Source organism: Macrotis lagotis, chromosome X, assembly GCF_037893015.1.
Source record: "Macrotis lagotis isolate mMagLag1 chromosome X, bilby.v1.9.chrom.fasta, whole genome shotgun sequence".
Classification (NCBI taxonomy): Eukaryota; Metazoa; Chordata; class Mammalia; order Peramelemorphia; family Peramelidae; genus Macrotis; species Macrotis lagotis.
The window spans coordinates 695,291,437-695,314,201 of NC_133666.1; the positions used below are offsets into that span (position 1 = coordinate 695,291,437).

Genomic DNA, 22,765 nt, shown 5'->3' on the forward strand with positions numbered 1-22,765 from the left:
ATTGACGTGTTCTCCCCAAGATCATCAGTTAAGCATTATTCCCCCTATTAAAAAGGAGTACTTATTAACATGTACAATAAGAACTGGGAGTCACAAGATTGGAATGCAATGGCTGTCACTCCCTGTGTGATCATGGGCAAGTCAATGACCTTTTTTGGCATACAATTTCTCATCTGTGGAATGAAGGAATTCCACTAAACTTTCTTTTAGCCCAAGACCTATGACCCCATGTCTACTAAGTTTCCATCAAGCTCTAAATTTATGATCCTCTATACCAGGTTTCTTTCTCTTTTTCTGTGTCATGGACTCCAATTGACAGTCAACTAACAGATTCCTTCTCAAAATAGTGTTTTTAGTGAATAATATAAAAAGCAAGATGACAACAGAAATCCATTCTAATGAAACATAGTTCTCAAAATATGAATAAAGTAAGTCAACAGACCCTAAGAAGAGAAAGCCCTGTTATAAAATAATACCCTTCTCTTGGACCTGGGGTGATTTCCTAGAAACACACACTCTCTCTCTCTCTCTCTCTCTCTCTCCCTCCCTCCCTCCCTCCCCCCCCCCCCCAGTTCTTAATGATTCTGGTTGCATCGTCTATAGGCACATTTGAGAAAGGCTAAGTATACAGTTTACCCCAGACCTGTTTGTGGCCAAGTAGAGACCCTTGCTATCAACTGGAATGACCCAGTCCCCAAGAAAGTTTCATAGTGTCAACAGAAAGGCAGCACAGCCCAGTGGGAGAAGCCGTGGACTCCAGATGAAGACCACCTGATTGGGTTCATGTTATTGTTCTGCCATTGGTTGGCTGGGTGAAATCTTCAGTTGATCCCTATGGATCAGGTCTAGTAACCCTCAGACCTCAATAGCTTTGGTCCAGTCAATCCTGGACACTTCCCAACCAGTCCACCTCAGGAATGCCTGCCAACTCAGCAAGAAAGGACCAATCCAGTGACAAAAATATGGTGGACCTAGGGCTTTGGCCTCCGCCTTGGAACTCAAAAGTACAGCTTTGTCCCAGATAGCACCAAACAAGGGGCCACCTGCTCCTGAACCTGACATTGTGCTCATCTTCAGGGGCAGCACTGCCAAAATTCAAGACTACACAGAGATGGGCCCAGAACCTCTTGCCCTCACCCTCGTATACATGCAAATACCCCCAGAGACATAGAGACCACCATACACCAAAATGAGCATGCACACGCTCTCATGCATGCAGACATACCAGGAAAAAGAAAATTGTTTTCAACCCCCAGATAGAACCACCTCATCCTGCCAGACACAGGAAATACCAAATATCTGCCGCAGAGCCTTGGTCCATAGCCTTACCCAGAGAGATGAGGGAGGGCCCTGGCATGACCAGCTTCTGGAGCCACAGCAGCTCTCTGCCTCAGCTCCAGCCCTTCCCCAGCCCTAGGAGCAGGCCGTGGATCACAGAGCCAAGCCAGGGGCATGCAGGGATGCATTACCTGCAGGACCAGCTGCTGCCATGCGGTAGCCAGGGGCTGCCCATTGCCGATGGTGCAGGTGCTGGCCCGCGGCGGCTCACAGGGCTGGTGAGCCCGCTCCAGCTGCAAGGAGACATTTCGCCGTTCTTCCTCTAGTGCCCGGGTGAGTCGCTCGAAGCGGGCCTCCTGCTCCTTGACCGAGGCCAGGATGCTGGCAGCCGACCTGATGTCGTAGTCATCCATGGTACCCCGGCCCGGCAGCTGCCCGGGGGCAAAGCAGAGGTTAGGGGAGGGGGCCAGGCCCAGCCACCGCCACACCCAGCTTCACCCGTGTCCACGGAGGCAGCTTGAGAGCCCATTCACTTTGAGATGAAAATCCTGGTCCCCTCTGGAGAGCAGCTCCAGTTTTGTTCATTGATTAAATTTTAAATTTAAAGTAATTAATCTAGGGCTGATGAAAAACAGGACTGTATCATACGGCATCCCATCTAATGCCTTCGATCCTGTCCAAAAGCAAAGCAGCTGAGGAGGCAGACTTCAAGAGGCCTTCCCAAAGCACGTCTCTGAGCAAATCAGGAGTTTTAAGGGGTCTAGGCAGGTAGAAAGGAAGGGCCTGGGGAGAATGTGGGGAGGTCAAATGAAAATGGTGAGAAGAGAGGAGGAGTACATCGCATCACGATTTTATAGATGTCTAACCCCCCCCCCCCACTTAACAGAAAAGTAAACAAAATGCCTCAGAATAACTTGGTCAAGGTCTCGAAAAAAATGAGTCATGTGAAAAGGATCTAGACTGTCTTAGTGGACTGCAAGTTTAAGCTGAGAGTGTTTAGGCAGACAAAAAATATTACTGATATCTGAGACTGTCCCCTCAGTCAAAGAGCAGCGTCTAGGCTAGAGAGATCATGTCTCCTTAGCAGACCATTCAGAGGAGGGGGCCAGAATAAGGATGGGGTAGAAGCTAACCACATGAATAATTGAGTAGAACAATGGACAGAGGGCCAGATTTGGAGACAAAACCTGAATCTGAATTCTGTCTCTTTTTACTAGTGGTGTGACTGTGGGCAATTGATTTAGTCTCTCTTAGACCCAATTTCTTCACCCATAAAGAAAGGAATAATACTATCACCCACCTCCAGGATTATTATGAGGAGTGACATTTATAACATACTACACTAACTTTATATAGATCAAGATAAAGTATCAATAAATCAACCTTTATATAAATCAGTGTGTGGCATCATGATTATCTGAAGGGCCTTTGGTTGGAACACAGATAGAACTGGCTTGCTTGGCCTCAGAGGGTGGTTACAGGGAGGTAGATGAAGGCTTGATGAAAGGGAGAAGGGAATGAGTGGGCTTTGGACAAAGCTCAGATGATGGCCTCTTGGGAGGGATGGCAGAGCCCTGGAGCTCTACCTAGAAGGAGAAGCCCACCATTCATTCCCCTTTGACTTCCTGATGCAGAAATAGCAGTCAGGTGGAGTATGGAATAAGACAAGAACCCTGGGGGCAAGGGGATGGCACTATCTCGCTCCTAAAGGATTGGTCCTCTGGGTGTTCCCATGAAAGCTGATGCCTGGGCCCCAGACTGGCCATACCAGGTGGACAAGGGTTCCTCCTTTGGAGGCTCTAATTGTAGGGGGCGCATTTCATGAACTTGTCTGGGGTCTTGATAACTCCCCCCCCCCAACTTCACCATTTTCAGTCCCCAGTCCACACAGAATCCAGGGAAGATGGTCCACCTAAGCAGGCTCATGAGGCCAGTGCTCAGATGAAAATGAACCACTGGGTCCAGCTCTGGGAACATGTGGGACTGAATGATTCCATTTTCATCCATGGGTTGGCATCGTCTTTAGACAGAGGGGATTCACAGGTGACCTGACACCAAAGAGATTGTGTGTTAGCCCACCCAAGCAGCAGGGCAGCTGAGTAGAGGGGCCAGGGCCAGGGAGGCAGTAGTGGCTGCTGCCAATAACTTCACGATGGGCACAAGCCTTTCTCCTGTCCTGAAAAACCCAGGCACTATGGCCCAGCCCAGAGTGCCTTGACGGGTAGGAAAAGAGAGCTGTGGGAAGGAGTGGTATAGGCCCTGGACAGTGGGCTGGGTGGGTCCCCAGGGCCTGGCTGCTGAGCTGGCTGAGGTCTGTGGCACAGAGAATGTGGGTGATGGAGCTGAGAAGACAGGGGCACAGGTACCAGGAAGGGAGCTGGGGTGGGACAGTCAACAAGGGGGAGCAGGAAAGCATTTCTAGGGCCTGTGAAAACTGCCAAAGCATCTCCCCTGTTGGCTCTGTGAGGCAGGTGACATTACAGGTCAAGAAACTGAGGTGATGGGGGTTAGGAGACTTGCCCAGAGTCACACAGTCAGCAACTATAAATGGAAATGAAAATAAAAGCTCCTGAGCTTAAGGTTGGGTCAAACAGCTGGACCAAGAGAGAGATAGAAAGAACTTCCCAGGTTTTGTGGCAAGGGAGGAGGAGATCTTTGCTAACTACCGACTACATCTCTATTTGTCTTCCTAGGATCCTGCAAGAGCAGTGGCCTGACCCAAGTGAGGGACACCTGGTTCAGGAAGGTCCCAGGCCTGACTCTGCTCATCTGCTCCCCAGCTTCTCAAAAGAAACTGGAGCAAGTAAATCCTGGTGGGAAAATGCAGTGAGATGAGGCAGGAGCACATGTCTGAATTCACAGTGTGATACCAGGCCTCTGAGTGGGGGAAGGAGAAATAAAGGAAGGGAGGAAGAGAAGGAAAAGAGAGGAAGAAGGGGGAGGAAAGGGAGGGAGGAGGAAAGGAGGAGGAGGAGAGTGGACAGGTGAAGGGGAGGGGAGAAAGAAAGTGAAAGGGAGGGGGAAGGGAGGCAGAGATAGCCAAGTCCTGTATTTTGAGCCTGAGGAACCCAGATTCCAAACCTAGTCCTGTCATTTATTCCTTAGATAAGCTGCTTCTCTTTCTTGGACCTCAGTTTCCTAAAGAGTAAAATGAAGAGTTTTTAGACAAATAAGTTATGCTGCTGCTACTACTACTACTACTACTACTACTACTACTACTACTACTACTACTAATCACTCTTAAGCTTTTTCAAGAGCTTTCCACAAGTTCTCTCCTTTGATCCTCACAATATCCCTGAGAAAGAGGCATTATTATTGTCCCCATTTTACAGATGGGAAACTGAGGCAGACAGCAGTGAAGTGACTTGTCCAAGGTCTTACAAGTGTCTGAGACTGGACTTGAATTAGGATCTTCCTGGCTCCAAGTCCAGTGCTCTATATATTAACCAAGCCTCCTCTAGAGTTTCTTCCAATCTTGACTCCTCCAGGTTGCTTTGGAGGGGTCACTCCCTATGCCCTTGGGTACATTTGCTAAATTGACAGTTCATAAAATGTGCTCTTTTCAAAAAGACAGTGAGCCCAGGAAGGCAAAGCTAATTATATCCATTTTACAGATAAGAAAGCTAAGGAAAAGAATTACCCACAGTAACACAACTAGGAGTCAGAGGCAAGATTTGAATCCAGGTCTGCTGGTTCAAGAACAGAACTCTGACTAGGTGATTTTTGGTAGGAGTGAGTCCCAGCTGTGGGAACTGGGAATTGGGAGGGGCTTTAAATCAGAGGATGTCAGTGTTGGGAGGGACCTTAGAACATAGAAGGTCAGCCTTTAATGGTCATCCAGTTACTTAACACAAGAAACAGGCTCAGATGGGCAGACTTGCCCACACCCTCAGACAGACTCTGCTCTGATCCTCAGGTCACTGCCCACCATGCCTGCTTCCTGCTCCCGCTCCCCCAGGGTGGCAGCAGAGCTCCTGAGCAGATACCCGCCCTGCAGGTGAGCCCCTCAAGTCAGTCGGGGTTGGCATGCAGAGAGAAGACATGCAGTGTAGAGGGAGTCATACCCACCTAAGAGGGGAGGTGAGAAAGGAGAGAGGTTAGTTCTGGCCAACCATGGCCCACTACTCTAGAGAGAACAGGACAGCAGCTGAAACAAGAGGGAGGAGAGAGAAGTCAGAGAGGAGTTAGTCAGAGAGCCCCCAGGTTCTTTGCCCCCCACCCCATATCTTTGGAAATGCCCAGGGCCCTGACAGACTGCAAGCTGTAGGAGAGCAGATCACAGGACAATTGCTATCCATGGCCAGCATTCAGTCTTATGTTCACAGAATGAAAGACAGAGGTGGAGGTAGAGATCAGCAGAGAGAGGACCCTAGAGAATCATCCAGGTCACCCCCTTGGTTTCACAGGGAAGGAAACTGAGGTTGGGAGAGGGGAAGTAACCTGCTTAAGATGACTCAGTCAATTTATTAGAGTTTTCATTCAAGAGCCAAAGGGTCCCAATCAAAGCCTTCTAGGGCCACTGGACTGATGAGATAAAGGGAGGCCATGAGAGAAATGATTTGACTAAGTTTTTGTAGAAACAAAATCTGACCTAGAACCCAGGTCTCTTGACTTTCTGACCCCCAGGTCAAGACCCCTTCCACCACCAGACCCATGCCAAACCTTCTAGACATCCTCATCACGGCTACATTAACCTGTGATGTAGGTTAATATACATCATTACTGGACAGACTCATCAAAGGTCAGCCTTCTACTCAGAAAAACTTTTGAAGTGAACAGGTTGTGACAAGGTCTCTCTAACCCCTCAAAAGTGAGATACCACCAGATACCATTCCGCCCTGCCCTGTTTACTCAGGAACCCAGCCCAGTCTACTTTCATGAGAAAAGAAGAATCATATGCAAATAAATTCGGTTAAAATTCTTCCTAATAACAATTTAAACATTGCCCTTGCAATCTTGTTCAGGCCATCCATTGCTTGGCAAGACCTTTCTTCATATATGACATGGGAGTAGGTTTTGGGGGATTCTCACCTGCCTCTCACACTTACTACTCTAGTATAAAGATGTGGACAGGATAAGTGGAGGTGATGATCAGAGGAAGAGTACCAAGGATGTATGGAAGGAGATGGAGAATGACTTCCCAGAGAAGAAGGGACTTAAAGGAAGACTCTTAATTGTCCAATGTAATGAATTTTCTCCCTAATTGGAAGAGAGGCTCAGAGACAGTCTCCTGGCACAGGAATACATCCTTAAGGGCCAAAGGAATGGACTAGCACCAAGTCCCCAATCGTTTCTACACAGGAAGAAAGAGTACTAGGAGAGAAGCCAAAAGACCCAGTACCTTGATATGTGTAATTGATGGTCAATGGTAGAATACTGAGAACCATGCATATGTATGGGTCTGAATAAATGAATTTATCAGGTGTGAATTAACTTAATTTTCTTGTTCACAACAGAGGAGTAAATGCTCAGTCTCCTTTGGGTCTATTGCCAGTGCATTATCACCCAGAGAGCAGTGTCGGAAGAAGGGCCACATGCTCTGGGAGTCACTGAAGAGCACCCACTTTTCCAAATGTTCAGGACGATTACTAGCCTGGAGCCTTTAGAAATTCTTGCTTCGTTGGAGGACTCCTAGGATTAAGCTGCTATTCCTCCAATTATTAGTTGCTGTTCAGTTAATTTTCAGTTGTGTCTTCTCTCTGTGACCCCATTTGGGGTTTGCTTGGCAAAAATACTAAAGTGGTTGGTAATTTCCAGATGACAAAACTGAGGCAAACAGGGTCAAGTGACTTGCTCAGGGTCATACAGCAGGTAAGCATCTGAGGCTAGATTTGAACTCAGTTCTTCTTGTCTTTGGGCTCTAATTCTTTACAAGTTGGTAAAAGGCACTTAGAACACCGTCCTCCTCTTTCTATATTTCTCAGAACCTTTGACAATGCCATTCTCATCTGCTTGATCCCTTCTAGTTTTAGTAATATCACTCTCTCTTCCCTTTCTTCTTACCTCCCTGGCTCCTCAATCTCCTTTGCTGGATTGGATCGCCATCCAGGTCACACTTATTCTACAGTAGATTTCCCAGATGGTCTTCTCCCTCTATCTCTATTAGAGGATCCAATCAACTTATCTATCCCCAGCCTTTCTTGAGGTCTTTTAGGAGGATGTCCAGTAGAGAAAACAGAATTCATCATCCCCCCCCCCCAAATCTCTCCCCACTTTCCTATTTACTACCTTCCTTGCCTCTTAATGTGGAGGACACCACCCTCCTCCCAGTCCACGGGCTCCCAGCCTAAGAATCATCCTGGATTCCTCACTCCCTCTCACCTCCCATATCCAATATGGTGCCAACACCTGTTGATTTTACTTGGCAACATCTTCCAAACATGGCCTTCCTCTCCTCTGACACTGCTCCTCATCACCTCATACTAGGACTGCTGTGATAGCTGTTTGGGGCGGGGAGTCTATCTGCCTTAAGTCTCTCCCTACTCCAATCTATCCTCCATTGAGCCACTAAAGTGATTTTCCTAAAGCTCAGGTCTGAGCATATCATCATCCCCCTGCTCAGTAAACTCCAGTGGCACCCAATGACCTCTAGGACCAAATATGAAATTCTCTTTTTGACTTTGACGGGTATTAATCACCCTAGCTCTTCCTACCTTTCTTACACCTTACCATATTCTATGATACAGTAACATGGACCTCCTCCCCTTGGACTATGAAAATGTTGGTGATGTTAGTTCACTGTTGCTGAGGTTGGATCAGAACTCAGGAGTCTTTACTCTGTTTACTGTGGCACCCCCTAGCTACCTCCTTTTGAGGTGTAGTTACTGTCACTTTTGCTTCCCATCAGTTGTATAGTTGGAATGGTTGTGGTAGGGTTTGCCACACCCTTTTCTAGCTCATCTACGCCTTTGTATATGAATCTCTCCTGATATCAGATCTGGTTCTGGGCAGGGTTTTAGAAGTCAATATTCCCCCTACTCTCTGAGACTTGAAGAAAGACCCCTGACAGCTAAGTGAAGAGAGATGGCCAAGGATGATCAAGGATGGGGAGTCTGTTCCCTCCCCCCAGGAATGAGCCGGTGGATGTTCAATAACCACGGGGGAAGGGGGAGGGGTGGACCCAAGACACAGTTTGAAGCTTCAATTGCATTAGTAACATTTCTCCATCTCTTTCTTAAGTGTGGGCAAGCAACAGATTGAGCCACTGGGCCCTGGATAGTCCCTAAGTGTAGCACTTCCCACTGAAAATAGACCAGTGGGACTTTGTGAGCTGGTGTGAGATGCCTCCAGGCCCAGCCCAGTCCAGGACAGCGTCCTCCACTTTAAAGCAGCTTCATTGGCAAGTTTTTCCTTCCACTGAGCCCAAATCTGCCTTTCCTAGGTCTTTGTTCTCAATCTTTGAGAGCCAAACAGAAGAAGTCTGACCCCTCTTCCCCAGACACTACAGATACTTGAAGATAATGGGTCTCCTCTCCAGGCTAAGCCTACCCAATCCCTGATGGCCAGTTCTCTCCCCTCTTCTTGGTAAGGTCTAGTTAGCCCAAGTCCCTCCCTTCCTGGAAGTAGACAGAATGCCTCAGACAGAGACTGACTTGTCTGAGGTCTTCAAATACAGTTTTAGCTGTGTGATCCTGAAATGGTCACTTAAACACCTTCCTACCAGGTGTGTGAGGATCAAATGAGATAATAATTATAAAACAAGACTGGCACATAGTAAGGCTTCTTCCCTTCAAAAATAAACCTCATTGGGGGTCTTCCAAGTCCCCCATCCTGAAGAGGGTTCTTTAAGAAAAGGTTGGATAAACATTTCAAGGCTGAAGTAGAGAAAGTTCTTGCTTTAGGGAGGAGCAGGACCAGGTGGTCCCTGGGATTTCTTCTATCCCCAATATTCATGGATCTCTAAATTCTGGCCATTTTCTACCTTGGAGATTCCCCCCCCCCCCCCATTTTTCCCTGTCCCTGCATCAATCATGGCTGGGCCACAGCTCTTTTTTATTAAGACAGTCAAGGTCTAGAAAGGTGAGCTGAGGTGAGGTGAGGGCTATGGGGCCTCCATGCTTCCCTGAGAGCCCCAGGGTCTTGCCCTCCACCCCCGAACCCCACTGCAGACCTTCTGGCCTGGGGTATCCGATGGATGGCAGACCTAGATTCAGTCCAGTATGGTCTCTTTTTCTTCTCTTCCTTCTTTTCTTAGCAGGAATTTCACACTCTCCTCTCCGTCATGCTAACACCCCCACACCTCACACCCTGGTCTCCCTTCAGCCTATTTCATTAACATGCTACTCACCTCCTTCCCTGAATTCTGGGTGGAAAATCTTACGTCAGACATGGAGCCATCACTGTTCCCACAGAGGACTCCTCTCTGCTCTTTTTGAGTTGTTTTAAGCATCCGATTAAGCTCCCCCTGGTCAATCCCTGAGCCCCTGAGAAAGCCCTGAGCCTTTCTGGTCTATCCACCTCAAAAGCCCCATTGATTTTGTTTCTTTTCCTATCTTTTTAGTAGGGATTCAAGTGAAATTTTCCAGATAAAAAACAAAACAAACTTCACTATCTGAAAGCTTAGAAATTTAAGGTGATTTTAACATATCAATTCTCCTCTTAGTTTCCAATGTGATGGGTGGCCCTTCAGCAAGGAGGATACTGTCTAGGTTGAAAAAAACAACAAATAAAAAGACCAGCTCTTGGTGCAGGTGGTTAAGGAAACTGAAACCGAGGACATGCTTGTCTACCATGAACAGGGGAAAAGATGCTCTCTTGTGAAGGAGGAGGTGGGGGGTGTGCAGGGGATAGATGCTCTCTAGGACTCTGCCATCTCCAAACTCACCAAAGATGATCATAGATTTAGGGGGTCTAGATGGGATCCTGGCTTCTCATTTCAGGCTGAGGGAGCTGAGCTAACCCTGGTCAAGAGTGGGAATGGGGAGGGAACAGGAGTTGATGAAGGCCCTACTAAGTGAGGTACTATGTGTTATTACTACTCTAGTTTTACAATTGGGGAAAATGAGGAAGGCAGCAGTGACTTGCCCAGGGTCACACAGCCAGCTGAATCTGAACTCAGATCTGCCTAACCTTATTCACAACAGCACCTCACCATCTCCAGTTCAACAAGTAATCACAGAGGCCCTTGATATGTGTAGACACTGAATAAAGCAGTACCTGCCCTCAGGAGCTTACAATCTAACTGTACAAAGCTTTGATGGAAGTGAAAAGGCAAGACACCCTCGTGGACACCCTCCTGCCTCCTACTCCCCTCCTGTGCCCAATGAGCCCACCACACTGCCATCCAGTTGTGCTAACATCAGCACCCTTATGTTTTATTGTGTCTGAGCCTGGAGTTTAGGGAGGGTGTAAATAGGTTCTCTGAATGGCATGATCTTCTCCTTCCTTCCTCCCCTGCCCCCAACAGACTTGAAATAAGGGCAGTTGATCATTAAGTATTGGTAGCTCTGCCTTGATGACTCCTCAGCTCCAGAATTGCTTAAACATCCCTGTAGAAACAGCACCCTTTAACTCTGTTTGTTGTGTCCAGGACCCTTTTGGCAGTTTGGTGACGCCAGAATAATATTTTTACATGCATAAACTCCATAAGATTGCAAAGGAAGCCAGTGGGTGGGAAATACAGTTATCAAAATATATGCCCCCCCCCAATCAAGTTTATGGGTCTCTTCTTTAAAAGGAAGCAGATGGAGATGGCACAAGCCAATGACCTTGCCAAGCAGAGTACCCTTTCCTCACGCTCATAGAGGAGGAGGCCAGAACTGTCTGTGGTAAGCATGGCTTTGTCCTCTCCTCCTGACCCTGCCCAGAGGATTGGCGGACAAAGCAACCCTCCTCTTCTTCCCTTAGACCTCTACCACTGGCACTAATATAGCCTTATCCACTCATTCCTGTTGGCTACTCAGGGCCAGAGAGCTTTTTATTCCCCAAATCACTGTGGCTGACAATGAGAATTAAATACTGAGGCACTGGGGGCCCAGGATGGAGAACAATGTCGCCTTAGGCAATTAAAACAAATTTGGATCAATTAGACCAGTGGTTGACCCAAACCTTCCTACAACCCCAGTACCCAAGTAACATCAATTGTGTGTGTGAGGATAGGTGAAGGGAGGGAGGACTATTTAAAAATAACATCATTATTATCACAGCCTGAGGCCATTTCTAAACTGTGAACAAAATGTTTGGAGTAAATCACTATGACTGGCCACAATCTCCATCCAAGAGGCAGGGACAAGAGGAAAGTTCCCAATGGCTCAGCTCTAAGATGACTCCCTTCTATATCTCACCAGCATGAAATGTGCCCACCTAAGCCAGTGCCACCCTTGGAGCTGTGTCATGTGCTGCCCGAGGCAGGGTCACCTGTGCCAGTGGGGAAGCCCTGGGTGTTGAGGAAAGATAATTGTTGCCTAGGGCAGAGAAGACAAGACTCCAGATGGGCAGAGTGACATGAAAACCAGCTAATTTTACCAGAGAAGTTAACAAAAGTCATTGGGGGGCATTTCTATCCAAGGGGTGAAGACAGGCTAGCCACTATCTCAAACCAAGGTGGTTGTCTACCTTGGACCCTAGAAGAGAGCCTCCTGGAGTGGGCAGAGCGAGTGGTTCAAGTCTCCTAGGCTTCCTCAAGTCCACCTCCCAAACACTGAACCAGCCCATATAGGGAGACCTAAAACAACATCTCACTGCTTGCAGGGCCTCCACTCTCCTAGAATCTCTCATAGTTTGCTTGTTCCCGTCTGCTGCCCTCAACCCAGAGGCCCCTTCTATTCTGAAAGCTTAGAGGGGTTGTCATGATGGTGCTGCTGCTTTGGGCACCCCTGCCAAGACTCACTATTGGGTGGTTGGCAGGTTCACACACAGGAATGGGTACAAGTTAGAGGATTTCAGAGAACTCAGAAAGAGGCAGGGGCTATCCTGGTGTGGAGAGGACCAATGGAGCCCCAACCCAATGAGGCCCAGAAATCCAATGAAGTCGCTGGAGTCCAGTAAAGGACATAAAACCATATTGAAGACGCCCCAGTGATCTTGAAGCATGGAGCTGGCTATTGGGAAGAGGCTGTTGTCAATATAACACTTCCTGTGGAGCAAACCACACACTGGTAAATACATGCTCTCCTCAGCAGATGGGTCAAATGACTTCTCTTAATGATGAGAAGTTAATTGGAACTAAATATAGAAATTGTGCTCACAAGTAGACACAGCTCCTGAATTTTCATCTTCCAAGCTCTGGTCCAGCTTTGACAATCCTCAGGGGAACCATCAGGGTAACAGGAGGAGAGAGTTTCTTCTCTGAGATGACTGAGCCCTCACCAAGGACATTTTCTAACTCTTGGCTAGGGCATGGTAGAGGAAACTGGGAGACGGTGCTGGCAAATTGTGCCAGCTGGGAAGGAGCTCTGGAGGAGTTCATCACCAGATTTGGGCCATCTTGTTATATCTATAATGGGTCAGACTGAGTCTGAGATGAGTCCAGAAACCATCTGCTGAGGTGAGGTTGGGAGAGGCCCTTTTTATGACTTGGAATTCGATGGAAACAGTGGAACGGTTCTAGAGTCGGAGGTCCTGGTTTCAAAGTTCACTTTGGACACCCTGTAGGACCTTAGAGCAGTTACTTCCCTTCCCCAAGTCTCATTTTCCTCCTCTGTAAATTGAGAGGATTAGATGAGATGGCTACCGAAGTCCCTTCTGGCTCCAAATCGATAATCCATAAAATCACAGCTCTTTGGAATATTGTAACAAGAAGAACAAATGGGTTAGGAGGCCAGTTTTTCATATTTTCAGAAATGCTATGTTACTTGTAGTTGGAAGACAACTTAATGAGACTGAGCTACAGGAAAGGAAGAAGAGGTCTTTGTATAGACCCCAGTGAGATAGGTCCCAGAAATATCTAAGTGGTTTTTCAACAGACCTCTCTGGGGAGAACGCCTCTGTGTCTGTGGATGGTGGCAGAATTTGGTGCTGAAGCCAGGATGTCACAAAATAGCCCTGAGATGGATGGAAGCTTTTATTCTGGAGGTGCTATTGGGGACTCCTGCTTCATGGGGGAGATAGCTCTTGGGCTCAGAGCCAAGAGCTCCAGAGACATTCATTTAATAGGGAAGGAAACTGTTGCCAAGGTCACCCAGGTAGTGCCAAAGGAGAGAGGTACGCTCAGTTCCTCTCTGGAATTGAGACTCCCAATTATTTTTTTGGTCCTTAATTTCACAATTAATCTTAGGGGTGGCAGTTAGGTAGAGTCAGGAGGACCTGAGTTCAAGTCTGACCTCAGACACTTAATATGCACTTAGATGTGTGACTTTGGGCAGTCACTTAACTCCACTGCCTTGGAAATTTAAAAAAAAAAAAAAAACAGCTTAAGGGGTGGCTAGGTGGTGCAGTGGATAGAGCACCGGCCCTGGAGTCAGGAGTACCTGAGTTCAAATCCAGCCTCAGACACTTAATATAACTGTGTGACCTTGGGCAAGCCACTTAACTCCATTTGCCTTGCAAAAACCTAAAAAAAAAAAAATAAAAAAAATAAAAAACAGCTGAGAGGGGAGACTGGGATCTACAATCTCTAATTCAAGGAGAGTTCAGAAAAGGAGCCATGGTCAACAATCCACTCCAGGGGCTATCATATCACAAACAAGCTCTGATACCAGCAGTTTACAGCCAATACAGTATATGGGCAGGCAAGGAGACAGGGCAGATTGAGGAGACTGCGGATGCTTGGAGGGTGAGATTAGAACATGGGAATAGGATCAGGGGCAGCATGCATATAATGTCAGCCCAGGAAAAGGCACAGGGATGGTCTCCAATCACCTCATCTTCAAAAGAAGAAAACTAGCTCCTACAGTCGGTCACTTGAGAGATGGGTATGTAAGTAAAAGAATCCCAGGATCTCGCAGTTGGAAGACATAAGAGAACAACTAGTCTAAGCTATCGTTTTGGTGGGAGTGGAGAATAGATATTGGGGAACTCCTCATAATCTGACTTTTGTCACTTTACCTCTGTTTGTCTCAGTTTTCATTTCTGTAAAATGAGAACAAAGATAATACCCACCTCCTGAGGTTATGAAGATGAAACGAAATATTTATAAAATACTCAGAACATAGTAGGTGCTTCAGAAATGTTTCCTTCCTCTTGGAGCTAGTATTAAAAGGATCAATATTCTCTCTGTGTGGGTCTCTCTCCCCGTCTCTGTCCTTGTTTCTATCTGTTTCTGTCTCTTTGCCTGTCCTCTGTCTGTCTCTGCTTCATCAAAATGTTCTTTCCTTGGCTAGTTGCCCCTGCCTGAAGTTTGTGCTAGGATATACTCTAAATGTGTGTGTAAAAGGACCCTTAAATCCCTTATAAGCACTCATGGTAATAAAGATGTACCAGGTAGGACAGGCTTTATCTCACCCCACAGGAAATGCAGAAAGATGCAAAGGACTCAAAGGAACTCATAAGCTGCTACAGAAAACACATAAAGCATCCAAATGGCCCATAAACATCTCCCAGGAAACCATCATATTTTGTGGCTGCTGAACAAGCAGCAGCGCATCCCACTGAACCTGCACTATTTGAATCACTTCCTAGAAGGGTTTTCAGGGGGGGAGGGGTGGCCTTTCCTCCCCCTGCTCCCCCACGTCATGGGACCCTTTGTGGCTCTGGAACCTTGGGGCCAAGTGGGAGATCTTCTTCTCTCTCCAGGAAATCTCTATTCGCTAAGAGGAAAGTCCCTGAACTCTCAGCCTCTGGGTCAACCCTTTGAGGGAGGCACTGCCCAGGAGAATGGCCCATGTCCAGGGGGAAGAGGAGATTCTGGGAGCATGCTGCTAAGAGGAATCCCCAAGCACAACATCCATCATCTGCTACTGTAGAAAAATCTATCACCACATCCTTTCTGGGTGGCATAATTCAATGTCTGAGTTGTGACATCTGCTGAGAAAGCTTTGGATGAATCTTGGGAACTCTCATGAGCTGCTGCCCCAGACCCACCATTACCAGCTCTTGCCAACTGGAACCTGAGTGATGTTAGTTGACTGACTAAGGATGCCAGGGACTCAGTTTCCTTTCCAAAAAGGAGGGAATTAGACTGGATGAGGTCCTTCTAGCTTATCAAGCTGTGATTCTTAGGTACCTGCCCTGAAGACCAAATCCTCCTAAGTCGGATTATTCACTCGCTACCAGCTACCAGTTTTGTTGGCCCAGTGACTGTATGGGGTCATAAGAAATCCTGTGATGGGGCTGGGAGGGATCTTAGGGATCATTTGGTCTGACCTCCCCTTCATTTTCCAGAGGAGGAGATTGGGGTTCAGAGAGAGGAAAGGCCTTGTTCAAGGTCATGCAGGTCATCTTAAGAGTTAGGAGACAGTCAGGTTTCCACTATCATAATGGTGCCTCTTGGCTGGCCCAGTGGAGACAGCAAAGAACAGAGGCAGGAATACTCAAGTCTGAATGAATCCTGCCCCAGACTCTTGACTAGCTGGAGAGTTCATTTAACCACAGCCTATCTTAGCTTCCTCATTTGTCAAATGGTGATTAGAATAGCAGCAGCCTCACTGGGTTATTGGGACACTCAAATGGGATAATGTTAGTAAAGTCCTCTGCAACCCTTAAAACCCCTTAAAACACCTTATAAATGCTAGCTCTCATTGTCATCATCATCCTCATCAGGTAAGCTTGGTCCAGATCTGACAGGATGCCAATATTTGGCAAAACATAGGCATTTAATCTATGCTTTGTTGTTTATTTTTTACAAGGGTGCTGCCAGGACCAGATCAAGTTGTGTTTATAGAGTTTAAGCATCCACACTGTCTCCCCAATTCTATAACTAATTGGAAGATAAGTTGACTACAAGAGGCACAGTTCTGTGATCTACAAGTCCCTGGGCTCCTTTTCACAAGGAGCAATCCTGGGCAGAGGTTTTAGATGGTTCTTCTCCTGCAGCTCACAATATTATACAATATATTAGCTCCCTAGGAAATTCAAGACTGTGCCGGTACCAGAGAAACCAGTCCAACAGTCTTTGCCCTTGAGAAGCTAACGCTGTGATTTTTAAGAATGAGTGTCCAGGTATACTTTGGGGGGGACAAGTGTTTAGAATGGAGCTTTGGCTTCTCATGGGAGGCAGCAAAAGGCTGAGACATGAAAAATTTTAGAATTCAGAGGGAGGATGTTGGACAATATGTACAAAGGATGGAGAAGGAGATGGAAGAGCAAGTTCAAGGAATGGTTAGGTCAGTCTGGATGGAATGTAGAGTGTGTTAGGGATGGGTGGAGAGAAGATGGCAGAACAACGGAAGTACGGCCCAGTCTCTTCCCCAAAGAAAAACTCCAAACAGATCAAGAAAACACACCAGACCAAATCCTGATGGGGAAACTCAAGAGAAGGTCACACAGTGAGTTATTTTCCCTGTCCAAGTTGGCAAAGAAGACAAATAGAGGTTTCCTACCCTAAAGACAGGGTCTGGCCAGGAGATCACCAAGCAGGGTACTCCAGGAGAGCAAGGGCAGGCTATGTTCTGTAGCAAAAGAGGTTCCCAACCAATCCTGGGGCACCCTCAGACCCACAGTGAACCTTGTTCCTGTAAAGGCTATAACCAGTATCAGTTGGCAGTTTTGTCACTGACTATTCATTTCTGGGTCACAGTTCAGGGCAGACCTGACCCAAGGGGGATAGTGTTCCTGGTCTAGGCAGTGTAAGGAGAGAAGAATAAGCTCCAGGAACAAATAAAAACTATGTGATCAGGACCCCAGGAGCATAGACTCTGTTCCAACCTCCAGTCTAGTCTAAAGCATTCACAGGAATAATTATGGCAGGAATTCCAGGACAAAGGGGAGTCTACAATTCTGTTCCACTGAACCAGGAGAGCTCCCTACCTGATTCCTACTACCTGAGTCCAGTATCAGACCCAAACCCAGGTCAGGAACTTGCAGAGCTCAAACCAGGGGACAATGATCAGATTCTGCCCTGAAGCTCGTCCCTGAGAGCCTGCAACAGTACAATACTCACTACCCTAAGGACCTGCCTAGATTTTCCCTCTAGAAATGCATAAAGTCCAACTGCAACTTCAAGTCCAAAGTCAAGGAGCAAGCAGGAAGAATGAGCAAACAAAAAGAATATCATCAGAAAAAGTTAAAGGAAAAAATGATTCCAAAACATTTATAAACAAAACCTCAAAGACAAACTCAGATTGGGCACAGGTTCAATTAGAATTCCAAAAAGAAATGTAGCAAGAGTTTTTAAATGAGTTAAAAATGTTCAAAAATGAAATGAGAGTGCTTGAGGAAAAAAATTAGAAAAGAAATGAGAGCCAAAGAAATAATTAAGAGAATTCACAATTTGGAACAAGAGGAACAAATTCTAGGCCAAGCAGCAAATTCCCTAAAAATTAGAATGGACCAAATAGAAGCCAATGACTCCATAAGGAAACAGTAGATATTAAAACAAAACAAAAGAGAGTCTAAGCTCTCTGATCAAGGCAAAGATCTAAGACAATTCTGAAGAATTCACAATGAAAACTGCTTTCTGTCTGAGAGAGAATGTTTCAATTCTGAGTTAAGATTAAAGCCTACTGTTGTTCACTTTCTTTACGTTCCTTGTTTTTGTGTGTGTTTATTTTTGCAACATGGCTAATATGGAAATAGGTTTTGCCTTACTTCATATTATAACTGATACCATACTGATTGAGAGAGCAAGCTGGGAAGGGAGAAAATTTGGAATTCAAAAATTTTTTAATGTAATTGGAAAATATTTATTGAAATAAATATATATTTCAGAAAAAAATCAGAAGACTGAAAAAATGAGAAGAAAATATAACCATGTAAAAATGACTGACCTGAAAATAGATTCTGGAAAAAAAAATTAAGAATTGTTGGATTACCTGAATACTATGAGAGAGAGAGAGAGAGAGAGAGAGAGAGAGAGAGAGAGAGAGAGAATCTAGAAGTCATACTTCAAAAACTTTTAAAAGAAAACTTCTCAGATTTTTTAAACCCAGCAAAGAGGAAATAGAAGGAATCCACTGGTCCCCTCTTGAAAGAAACACCAGTGTGTATAGGGGAGTAATATAATTGTGAAGGACGCTAGTGAAAAGACAAGCCCCACCAATCTATCTTTCTTATGCAGGAAAATAAACGCAAATCCCAATCATTCTACCATTCCCAAAGAAAGGCTTCATGAAATAATGAAGATCCTAGGGCTTCCAGAGTTGACTCGAGCAACTTGGTGGACTGGACAAGATTATCCAGACTTTGAATGGGGACACCAGAAAGCCGGAGAGTGGGTTTATTAGAGGCACTGCAGTATTCTACTTTGCTATATGAAGCGATATTATGCCTCTCACCAATAGGAAGGGCATCACCACAGCAGTAATGTCCCCAAAATGTAAAGCAGGATTAAATCTCTACAACCCAATAAACTGAAAGCAAGGAGACTGGCCATTAAGGTCTCTTTTACCTCTTTCCCTGATGGGCTATTTGGTATTTTTTATGCTTTGCCAAGAAAACCTCAGGGTTTTTCCTTTGGGGCCCAACCTTGGCCTCTGAGAGTGCATCGGCAGTGGCTGATTCCCACAGCATTTTTCAGACTTTGCTCATGATGTGACCTTGGCCTCTGAGAGCCATTGTCAGCACCTGCTGATACTCACAGTATTTTTCAGGCTACAGTGGAGCAAGATAAAGCCTTTCCCCAGGCCCTGACCTTGGTCTCTCCTCAATGGCCATTGACACATATCAATGAATCATCTCAAAGTAGACAGTGACACTGTTGAAAAGCCAGGAGTTCATGTTACACGGTGAGGGACCTAAGACTTTGTTGAACACTCGAGAATTTGTGGCTGCATTTTTTCTGGCCCCATGAATGTCTTCTTTATCTGCACTTCCACCCCCCTGGGCTGACCCACCCTTTGTCTTTATCTGAGGTCTCCCACATGCCTGTCTGGGACCAACACGCCCTGCCCAGACTCTCTGCCTATTGTCCATTTTCACCCTGGCCTACAGCCTCAGCTCCGGCCAGGCTCAGAAACTGGGTTCAACATGAACAAATAAGGAACTGGGCTTGATAATGGGGTTATAAAGACAAAAAGAAAATGGCCCCACCTCCAAGAAACTGACATTCTAGGGGAGGGCCAGAGGGTCGATAAAACACAACAGAGAAGTAGATACAGGGTCACTGGGGGGCATTAACCCCAGAACACATGGAATCCCAACCTTAGAGGTCGTCTTATGAATAGAGAAACTGAAGGCAAATTAAATAACTTGTATAAGGTCACACAACTAGTCACTGGTAGAGGTAAGAGTTTAGTCCACTCTAAGTCCAGGGTTCTTGTCTCTCTACCAAAGGGCCTCTTTAGATTCAAGTTTTGAGCCAAGGTTCAAACTCTGGCTGCAGGGAGACTCAGGATTCTCACCACCATGCCAAGCCGTTTTCCTTGAGGTCAGTGATTTACACTGAGAGAATAGGACAGCCAAGGTTCCAACCATCTCCCCGCTATCCCCCAGGAGAGGCTCAACATTTGCAGCCTTCATCGCATATTGGTATCTTCAGAGAAGAATCCAGTCTAAAGGACAACTCCTGGAAATCTCTCCCTCCTAGAGAAGCCCTAACTTCTTTCCAAAGAATGCCCCTCCTCTTGGAGAGATTCTGTACACACATATGGGATCCACATCCTCATAACCAAACTGAATTCCCCCTACACGACTCAAGCTTCCCGAGGGAGGTGTCACTGTCTCTCCATTCCCATCCATCCTCCATCTAACATCTCAAACAGAGAAGATGCTTAACAGATACTTCGTGGAATGAACTTCACTCTTTTTGGCTCCATTCAAAAGATTTGGCAAATTAGAAGGGAGTCTCTCCAGAAAGATTTGCTCAGATCATGGGACCCCCCCCCCCAAGACAATACTATGGTAAGTTTCCCACAAGAAGCTATAAGCAACATTCAGACCAAAATTTTTTCTAAATCATCTATCTCAGGATGACTTTGAACCCTCCAAGGTTTCAATGATGGAAAGTAGATTTTCCCCCAAACATTAGATTTGTCTCCATTTTGGTTTTTGTTCCCCACCAATATACACAATATGGCTTTAGAACCTGGGGTCTGCCCCCCATCCTTTCATTCACCCCATGTTGGCATGCCTGGTTCTAGCCCCCGCACCCCCATGCCTATTCTGAGCAGCCAGCTCCACATCCTAATGACTGGTGGTGTTTCTCAGGCCAGACTGGAGGCCCCATCCCCTGATCCTGCCCTGGATCAGAGAGGGCTTTTGGGGGGAAGAAAAGTAAGGACCCAGGCAGCGCTTCTGGTACCAAAGACTAATGAACTCCAGGGGAGTTCTTGTCTGAAGCTGGGGAGGAGGAACAAGAATGACTGTAGTGTCCAGGGCCCAGAGCCACGGGAAGGGAGGACCAGGTTGGACCGGGACCAGGCCGGCTAATTAACCAGAGGCAGACAATACCTTTCCCAATTTACTTTCCCCTCCTAGGGGAGGTGGGACAATCAATGATTTCCCTCCGCTGGCCTTCAATCCAGGGAACTTCTGGCTGGTCAATAGAAGGCTCTGTCAAAGAAGAGAGAGAGAGAGGGAAAAAAAAACACATTCAGTCAGGAAAAGGGAAGCAGACGTGTTTACTTAGGAGAAGAAATTCGTAGGAGAGAAGAAACCACAGGCTCAGAAAGCAGCCTTGTCTCATCCATCCAGGGATCAGAACTGACTCCCAGGGAAAGTCAATAATTTTGGTATCTGAAGACAGACAAAAGCCTTGAGGGTTGGGGCTGGGGCAGGGGGAGTGGGGGGGGGAAGAAACTTTAGAACACAAAAGGTCAGATTTGGGAGGGGTCTTAGAACAGGGGATGCCAGAAGGGACCTTAGAACAGCGGATGTCAGAGCTGGGAGGAGCCTGTAAAATGATCTAGCCTACCAGTTCTCAAACTTAGAACTCCTTTATATTCTTGAAAAGTGTATTGATGATCCCAAAAAACTTGTGGTTATATGAGTCACCTCTGTTATTCACTGTATTTAGAAATCAAACTGATAAAAATTAAATCTATTTTATTTACTCTTTTTAGAACAACCAGGACCCATTATTTGTCCACATAATGAAGTGGATGAAAAATAAGTATGTTTTTCAATATCAGTGAGAAGAGAGGCATTGTTTGAATCTCTCTGATCACAAGAAGGCAGTTGGGTTCTCCTATTTGCTTCTGCTTATTTAAATCTGTTGCAATCAGGGTGGTTAGGTGACACATTAGATATAGCATTGGCCCTGGAGTCAGGAGGTTCTGAGTTAGAATTTGACCTCAGACACTTAATAATTACCTAGCTATGTGACCTTGGGCAAGTCACTTAACCCCATTTGCCTTGCAAAAATCTTAAAAAAAAAGAAAAGAAAAATCTGTTGCAGTGTATTGTACTGACTGAATATTGTATGAAGAAAACCCAGCCACACAGAGCTAGGCAGCTGAAAAAGGGAAGTGTTTTAGTAGGCTAACAATATCTTCCGTGTTATTCTGAAAATCATTTTGAAGACTGGAGAGACTTGCATGAACTGATGCAAGTGAAGCAAGCAGAACCAGAACATTGCACACATTAAGAACAACATTGTGAGATGGATCAACTAGAATGGATGAAGCTCCTCTCAGCAGGTCCGTAATCAATGGCAATTCTAAAAGACTTGGGATGGGAAATGCCATCCACAACCAGAGGAAAAAACTACGGATTCTGAGTACAGACCAAAGCAGACTGTTTTTACTTTTTTAAAACTTTTATTTTTTTTCTTTTCCTCATTCTGATTCTTCTTTCACAACTTGACTAAGACAGAAATATGTTAAACATGATTGTACAAGCTATATCCGATTGTTCTCTGTCATGGGGAGAGGGGGAAGAGAAGAGAGGGAGGTAGAAAAATGTTGAACTTAAAAGCTTACAAAAACATGAATGCTGAAAACTACTTTGCATGTAATGAAAAAAATAAAAGCATCATTTTGATCTCTCAACTTATCTGACTACGGTTTCAGATCTTCAAGAATCCTCAGACCTATCTCTGAAAGGCTCTACTGTAATCCAACCCACTCCTTTGATAGAGGGTGACCCCAAGACTAGAACCCTGGCTGACTGGGGCTCTTTCCACCAAATTCTTCTTGTCTCACAACTTAGTAGCTGAACTGAGCATCTAGGCAGTGAATAGAAAGAACTGGTTGATTGGTCACCAAACTGAGTTCGGTCCAACTCTCCAATCTAGCCTGGCCCTTGTGATAATAACAGAGGAGGGGGCTCTATACCCCCTGTCCTAGTACAGCTGTCGAGATTTGGGGCAAGGCTGGGGCATCTGGCTGGCTGGTGAAGGAACCTGTCTATCTTGGCATCTCATGCACAGAACTCAAGGTTTTGGACACAGTGGGTGCTGCATTAAGTCAACAAGTATCAATTATATACCTATTGTTTTTCAGACACTATTCTAAGCTCTCTGAGTGTAAAGAAAAGCAGAAAAGAGTTCCTGACCCCAAGGAGCTCACCTTCTAAT

General features: G+C 45.9%; 1 protein-coding gene across 10 annotated transcripts in view; it reads right to left on the minus strand.

Moving 5' to 3' along the window:
• The window catches only part of ARVCF (ARVCF delta catenin family member), a 337,170-nt gene that overhangs the window by 116,661 nt on the left and 197,744 nt on the right, over positions 1-22,765 (minus strand). For 4 of the 10 annotated variants that reach the window (XM_074206513.1, XM_074206512.1, XM_074206514.1 and 1 more), the window contains 3 exons: positions 20,701-20,802; positions 5,347-5,425; positions 1,470-1,709 (listed from right to left, as the gene is read on the minus strand). The exons of 2 other annotated variants lie outside the window; for them this stretch is intronic. In XM_074206513.1, coding sequence (XP_074062614.1) covers positions 1,470-1,691 — 222 coding nt within the window. In that variant the 5' untranslated portion in view covers positions 1,692-1,709; positions 5,347-5,425; positions 20,701-20,802. The remainder of the gene's footprint in view (positions 1-1,469; positions 1,710-5,346; positions 5,426-20,700; positions 20,803-22,765) is intronic. 4 more of the 10 variants (XM_074206510.1, XM_074206509.1, XM_074206511.1 and 1 more) reach the window with 2 other exon arrangements.